This window comes from Diadema antillarum, unplaced genomic scaffold (assembly GCF_040938485.1).
Source record: "Diadema antillarum isolate AM-2024a unplaced genomic scaffold, OU_Dant_1.0 seq00000079_RagTag, whole genome shotgun sequence".
In the NCBI taxonomy this organism is placed as follows: domain Eukaryota; kingdom Metazoa; phylum Echinodermata; class Echinoidea; order Diadematoida; family Diadematidae; genus Diadema; species Diadema antillarum.
In genome coordinates this window covers 3840536-3848223 of record NW_027271172.1, presented here as the reverse complement: position 1 = coordinate 3848223, position 7688 = coordinate 3840536, and the positions used below count along the sequence as shown (strand labels likewise).

Sequence of the window (7688 nt, the reverse complement as noted above, 5' to 3'; positions counted from 1 at the left end):
TAGAGATTCCACCAAGAGCTTTTGCTTCTCTTCCGGATCTCTTCTATCTGGATTTGTCGTTTAATAGTATACGACATATTGATTCCGAAGCATTTTCTGGCCTGGAACTACTTGAATATATTCTTCTACAATTCAACAACTTAATCGATGCTTTCAATGTCAATGTGTTCCACAATTTGCCAGCCCTAACCGTCCTTGATGTCAGCGACTCAAACATAAACGGTCTTGATCCTCTTCGATCCTTCTCTGGACTATCAAACCTTGAAGAACTATTCTTGGCTAGAAATCAGTTGCACCCGTCTGACTTGTGGGACACCAAGAAAAATGTTTCGGTCTTCCGGGATATGCGTAGTTTACAAACGTTGGATCTCACTGGAACCAATCTCAAAGACGAAATTCCATCCTGGGGATTTGATGGACTGAGTCAGTTACGTCGGTTGTATTTGCAAGACGTTGGGTTGGTTACATTGCCAACAGAACTCTTCCGATCTTTGCGGTACCTCGACACTCTGAGTCTTGACGACAACTACTTTGAGGAACTCCCAAATTTGATATTCGAAAATACACCCAGACTGGGTTCTCTATACTTGGGTCGTAACCAGCTTTCAAGGTTACCCCCTATGTTATTCAAAAATACCACTAACCTCTATAAACTTGATTTGACGAGGACAAGAATAGGTATCATTCCCGAACAGGTCATTTCTCCAATTCGCGAGAGCATTACTTCCCTTGACTTGTCTCACAATTCTCTCTCGTGTTATTGTCAGAATGAATGGCTCCGTATCTGGGTGCACGAGAATTACGACAAAGTGTTCTTAAGTGACACATATTGTTCTGATAACTCACCGGCCGAACTCGTTGGTCACAGTTTTCTTGATTTCCAACCGATTCTTGTTTGCCGTCCTCGCGTACTTCTTTACGCTTGCATCGCTATATCTGGCGTTGCAATAGTTTTCACCGGGATCATAATCTATTACAACCGATGGTGGATTAAACACAAACTTTTTCTGTTGAAACTGTGCATTATTGGGTATAGAGAAATAATCGACGATGATGAATATCACTACGATATCAACATCGTTTTCCACGATGACGACGAAGAATGGGTCATTGACAGAATGGTTCCGGTAGTCCGCGAGAATTATCCCGAAGCTGTCCTCTGCGTGGGTGACGATGATCTCAGAGCAGGGCTCTTGCGGTTAGATGCCGTGGCGGATGTCATCGAAAATAGCTACAAATCAGTGTTTGTAATCAGTTATGCAGCTATCGACAGTCCTTGGTACATGACGAAATTGAGGTTGGCCCTTCAGCACATGAATCATTCACAGCGTGATGCAATATTATTGGTGTTCTTAGAGAACATAGCAGACGACAGATTGCCATACATAATTCGTCTGCTTTTAGGCGTCAACCGTCCTTTTCTTCGCTGGTCTTCAGACATCCAACAGGAGGAGTGTTTCTGGGATCATTTCATGAAGTGTGTTAAAAAAACAGTCATTCTAAACCTAACGTTACCCATATAATTGTCCATGGAACTAAAAAAAAAAAAAAAAAAAAAAAACAATTCCAATGAATACAATCTTACTGAAAGGGAATACTCTTTGGTATTCAACATGCCACTATGCTTCCGAATGGCATGGAACTGAAATGGAATGGAAGTAAATCTACCCTCTAGATTTTTGTAAAGTCAACCGAAATATTATGATGTCACTTTAATTTTTTTCGAAGAAAGTGAACGAACCAAGACTCTTTATCACCCCTGTATAACGAAGATGCTCAATGTGATATCGACCAGAAAGGTCATATCCTTTAACCCTAAATGTAACACATGTTGTCCTTAAGAATGTACTATCAACCCTAAATGTAGTATCGACCCTAAATACACTCAGCCAAAAAAAAAAGTAAACACTTTTCCGAGCCCATATGTCTCATAGAATATTAGGCTAAATGTTAATGTTTTATATACCATGTTAAAGGCAGTTTGATTGGCTATCAACCTGGCAGGTCAATAAAGTGGAAATTTTACGCATGAGTGAACACATCCGGTTTTCTCTTTCAAGGCACAAAAGTAAAAATTGCAAAAATGGACAGTTTCTCATTTATGCGTATGTGCTCTATCATACAACAATTAAAACAAAAGACAAAGCCAACGCAATAGGAAACACAGATTAATATGGAAATTTACCCGTTCATCTCTAAAATGTCTTTGCAGCCCCTAAAGATGAAAAAAAGTATAAAATAATGGAGAAAATGAAGAACCTTCTGTCAAATCTAAATTCAAATGATATTAGAAAAGAGGCAATATTAACAAAAATGGTAGAAATTTGAAACGTTATTTCGAATTCAACATTTTTTTTATGATGGGCAGACTGAAGTAACCCTGACTTTATCCAGAAAGAGCCACGATGGGTTATTCACACAATGATTCAAGTGGTAGTACGGAGAGCCAAAAGTGTTAATATAAATCGAATGAATTGTCCTTGCCTTTAAACTGACATTGATGATTATCTAGGTATAGACTATAATGGATGTTACATTTAGAACAAACCTGCATTGTATTTACGTTTGCCTCCAGTTGTTAACATATGGGTCTAGAGTGCAATATAGTCAGTATTTAGGATTAAACTGCATAAACATTATTTATGTCATTTAGGGTCGACATTACATTTAGCGTCAAAATGCATCTTATTAAGGATTGATATTACATTCACGCTAGGTAACGTGCACCCTTGTATCACATTATGGTTGTCTCCAGTTCTTACATTAACAATCAGTGAAAAAAAAAATATAAATTTAAGATCGATATTACTTTCAGGTTTGATGCAGGGTTTACATGCTGAAATAACATTAAGGGTTTATTGAATTACATGTAGGGGTTACAGTGCATCTAATTTTGACATTTCCTACATTTAGTTTTGATGTTGCATTTAAGCTTAAAGTTTATAACGTTTAGGGTTGGTAATCATTTAGGATTAAAATGTATTACATTTAGGGTCTATATTACATCGGGGATCGATGTTTCATTTAGGGTTGAAAAACATTACATTTATGGGTCGATATTACAGTTAGGGTAAAAATGTATTACACTTTGGGTTAATATTCAATTATTCAGCGTTTTAACTGCATTTAGGAGTGATACAGATGTCAAAGGGGTTTGAAAGAATGTATTTTGAAATTCTGTAATGAATTGGTTCACTTAAATGTTGAATTTCACGTCTACTTTTCGGACAACGTTTGTTCATGATATCCAGAAACCTTGCTGAAGATAATAATCATTCTTCCATTTTCTACAATTAATGCATGTAATACGAAATTGAAGTGTATGGAGCTTGTGACATGTGAAACTTGTGACCAGGTGCTTGAGAGAAAATTTGAATACATAATCCTTTCAGTTTCGCAGTAGATGGTTCACTCTGAACTGCCACCTTCCGCTTCAATGATGTATCAGCTGTAATATTATGCTGTGTTCAGGGTGTAGATGAAAGACAAAGTCAAATCTTGTTTTAAGATTGAATTTTGCGATTATTCAAAAAAAAATTTGTAAGCAAACACACACACATATTATCTATATACAGGCCTATATATAAGTATGTACATATAAATATAATACATGTATTTTTATTTGATCCGCGTATTTGCAGTAATATAGTAATAGAAAGAATGATGCGATAGCGAAGTACATCAATTGTCAATTGGTATTTATCAAAATTCCAAATTTTCATATTTTCATATATATACTAGGTGTTAAAAAAAAACATTTCCCACTTTTGATCCTTAATAGTTCAAAAATTAAACATCAGATAACAGTGACATTGATATGAGCAATAGCTGAATAGTGTACAATTTTGTTAGAGGTAATTTAAAAATGATAGCATAAATCAGTTTCATTAAATTCAAGAATTATTTTGAAGCTTGGTTTCAGATTTGGTCTATTTTCAACCCTCTGTACAAAATTGTAATGTTATTTTGTACAGGGGTCAATTGGTGTGTACGCCAGTGTGTCGTTAACATCCTGACAATGGTCTTGAACAATGGACAGGATTGAAATGCTCTATTACACATTCATAAAAATTCCACTGTCCCAGCTAGTCTTTATTCATCCTGAAATGTAGTGTATGCAAGCAGGTGAAAACGTATGCTTATTTTTGTCATGCGCATGCATTTTACCCTTTACCATGAATTCAGACTAGCAGTGCCCAGGGCAATCCATCATGAATTATAAATAAAGCATTCATGTGCCTTGGAGCGAGAGACCCGAAGCCTTGTCGGCAGGGCTCTGAAAAGGTGGTATTCGTGGTATTCATGTCTGTTGTTCAGGGTCATTGTAAGCACACACTCACATGGTACACATCATTGGTTCTTGTGTAATGTTCAATTTTGTACAGAGGGTTTGAAATAGAGCAAAATCTGAAACCTAACTTCAAAATGAATCTTGAATTTAATGAAACTGATTTATGCTATCATTTTTAAATTACCTCCAACAAAATTGTACACTATTCAGCTATAGCTCATACCAATGACAGTGTTATCTAATATATAGTTTTTGAACTAATAAGGATCAAAAGTGGGAAATGCTTTTGTAACACCTAGTAAATACATTATATATATATATATATATATATATATATATATATATATATATATATAAATATGTACAAACATGTTGCGAATTCACGTATTGGCTCCAATATAACGAAGAATCAAGAAATAAACCAGTAATGCATTATTTCGCCAATATATAAGAAAGAATGAGTTTATTGAGCAACTCAATAAACTCATTCTTTCTTATATTTTGGCGAAATAATGCATTACTGGTTTATTTCTTGATTCTTCGTTATATATATAATATATATACATATACATCATGTATATGCATTTGTGTATGTATAAAGGAACTTATAATGCGAAGGCTCTTTGTAAATAGTTTATGACTTGGCTGTGTTCCAAAACAAAACATGAACCTTCAGGTATATCATACTATGTCTTAGACTGTTAATAATAAGTTATGCCATCCATAGTCTGTGACGTCGTGTGATATATTGTACAGTGTGTAAATGTTTCTAGTGATTACTGATGCTATTGGTAGCATGTTGACTGTCATGTGTTAATGTATATTGCGAGTAATTCTTATAAAGGTTTTTTGTTACGCTTAGATGATGTTTATTGTATTGAAATGAGGGAACCATCCCGGTTATTATGTAATTTAAAACTAGTTTTTATAAAAGCACAGCACAATGATGTTTTACCGTAACGTAAGTAGTAGTAATAATGATAATGAAGGTCTTAATCACCCATGGTAGCCTCTTTAGTGTTGCCACTGCTCTACCAGAGGGCCCTGCCATCATTATTAACCTATGCGTTACCAGGTACCCATTTATACACGTGGGTCGAGAGGAACATGGTAGGTAAGAGTATCTTGTCCAAGGACGTAAGCACTGGGCGGGATTTGAACTCAGGTCCTCCAATCGGGAGTCGGGAATCTTATCCATTATGCCACAGCGCCCCCACTGTTACGATTTTTTTTTTTTGAAACATGTGCAAGATATCATTAGATAACATTGATGTAGGTGCTTTCCTATTTTGTTTGATTATTGGATGGTTAGTAAATAGCCCGGGTCACGACGATTTTAAACGTGTCGAATTGAACCACGTCGGTGGATGCGTGGCCCCAGCCTCACAGCTTGTGATCGACCACAGAGGATATGCGAGAAGGAAGAGGTGCTTCATCCTATGATATTTTCCCCGAGGGGTAGGGGGAATCATGACAAGAACTTTTTGTGTACAATAGAAGGGATACGCCCATGACGGCAGGGTCGGTAACATTGCACTGTTTGTTTGTTTGTTTGTTTGTTTGTTTGTTTGTTTGCCTGTTTGTAGCTTGTTTATTGTGTTTTAATCTAATGAATGAGTTATTGCGTATGGCTGTAACAATTTATTTTCCTCAGAAAATCTTATTCTCTTAAACATCTGTGTTATTTTTGTATTTTCATTTTTACGTTGTATTCTTGATAAAACAAGTTTTAGAAATAAATTGAAATTAGAATTGAAATTAAAAGTGAATATGAATTGCGTTAGTATTTCGCTCAATGTCATGGCGTTCAAGCGTCCATAAAGGATAAGTTAAAAAAAATGAGGGCTAGTGTGGCGTGTAGAGGATCGCTGTGCACTATAAACATGGTTGTGGGATGCTTTGTATGTGGGTGTGTGGGTGTGCTTATGAGCGACTTGCTCATTCAACTGTTGGATCAGGGAGACTTTAACCCTTTGAGGGTTGAGGACGGACTGATTTTGCTACAACACGCATTTCCCATAGACATACACTTGCCCGAGTATACTCGGGACTCGTCCTCAAGAGGTTAGTACTGATTTTTTTTTTCTCTCTCTCTCTCTTTCTCTCGAGTCAGGAGTGTGGACAGAATGGGGAAGGGAAGCACGAGATGAGGAATAGAGCGTTTTCCATTGTAGGTGTGGTATGCTTTTGTGCATGTGTGTGTGTGTGTGTGTGTGTGTGTGTGTGTGTGTGTGTTTATGTATATGTAAGGGATATACGGAGTAAAGGATATTACAGAAATGTAGATATTATGCATATGTTTGCGTATGATTGTTTTGGATATGTGTGTCTAGGGTTTTGTGTATAATGTGTATGTGTGTGCGTGTGTGTGTGTGTGTGACAGGTGTGGACAGGGATGGGGTTTAGGCAATAGAGTGAGTTATGCATGGAGGCGGTGGGGGTTGTCGGTTAGGGTGGATTTAGGGACATGGGTTATGATTTTGATGTAAAAGAAAAGGATTTCGTTTGATCAATTATTCAAGTATGATTTATCCAAAAAATGAGATCGTCAGTAGTTTACTACCATGACTACATGCTGTCATGTCATGCTATCCTTTCATTTGCCTGTTTTGCATGATTAAGAACGCTTTCATGTCATGCTGTCTTTTCTTGTTTAACTTGTACGATGAGGCTGAAGGTTTTTTTTTCAGTTTGATTACGTTGATTTGGTTGAATGTTTGTATTCGCTTTATTGTGAAAACGATTGTGACGTCAAACGAAATAACAATACAATATCATTAAAAAAGTGTGTGAATGTATGTGTGTTTGTGTGTGTGTGTGTGTGTGTGTGTGTGTCGGTAGTGTAAGTAGGTGTAGGGTTCACCGAACATGGGGTTGGGGTGCCATGTTCCCTTCTTTTTTTATGTGTTTTGTGTTGTGATGATGTGTTTGATGTGTTTGTTCTTTTCCGTTTACCTTTTCTTTATCCTTTTTTATACTCGAAATTCTTTCTTTTTTCATTTGTAATATTGACAATGTGGAATTTATGTTGTCACAATGAAACTTGTATTGGTTTTTAATAAACTATTTTGTATATTGTTTATATGAAAAAGAAAGAAGAAGAACAAAAAAGTTGACAAAAACAAAAAAAGTAAGTAATGAAGCTATATGGAAATGATGAGTAGAGGCAGTTTGTGCACAGCCGAAAGGTGAGGGGTAGATCCTGCAGCAGGTGCAGCCAAATCGAAATGTGGACGTCGAGATTTCTCGTTGCGTAATAGTGCCACCCCAAGAGGATATATGGAATCATGTGAGTGCACGAGACCGATACAGGTCTGGTGCCGTAGACGGGTTAGAAAGTGTATTATAACCTTATCATTTTGTGGAGGCTACATGTTGAGTTTTTGTGGGAAAACAA

General features: G+C 36.5%; 1 protein-coding gene across 1 annotated transcript in view; it reads left to right on the top strand.

Annotated features, from left to right (window-relative positions):
- Window positions 1-1118: 1118 nt before the first annotated feature.
- Window positions 1119-7688, top strand: part of LOC139726102 (low-density lipoprotein receptor-related protein 2-like) — a 64402-nt gene continuing 57832 nt past the window's right edge. Inside the window, exon 1 of the mRNA XM_071637182.1 lies at window positions 1119-1329. Coding sequence (XP_071493283.1) covers window positions 1119-1329 — 211 coding nt within the window. The remainder of the gene's footprint in view (window positions 1330-7688) is intronic.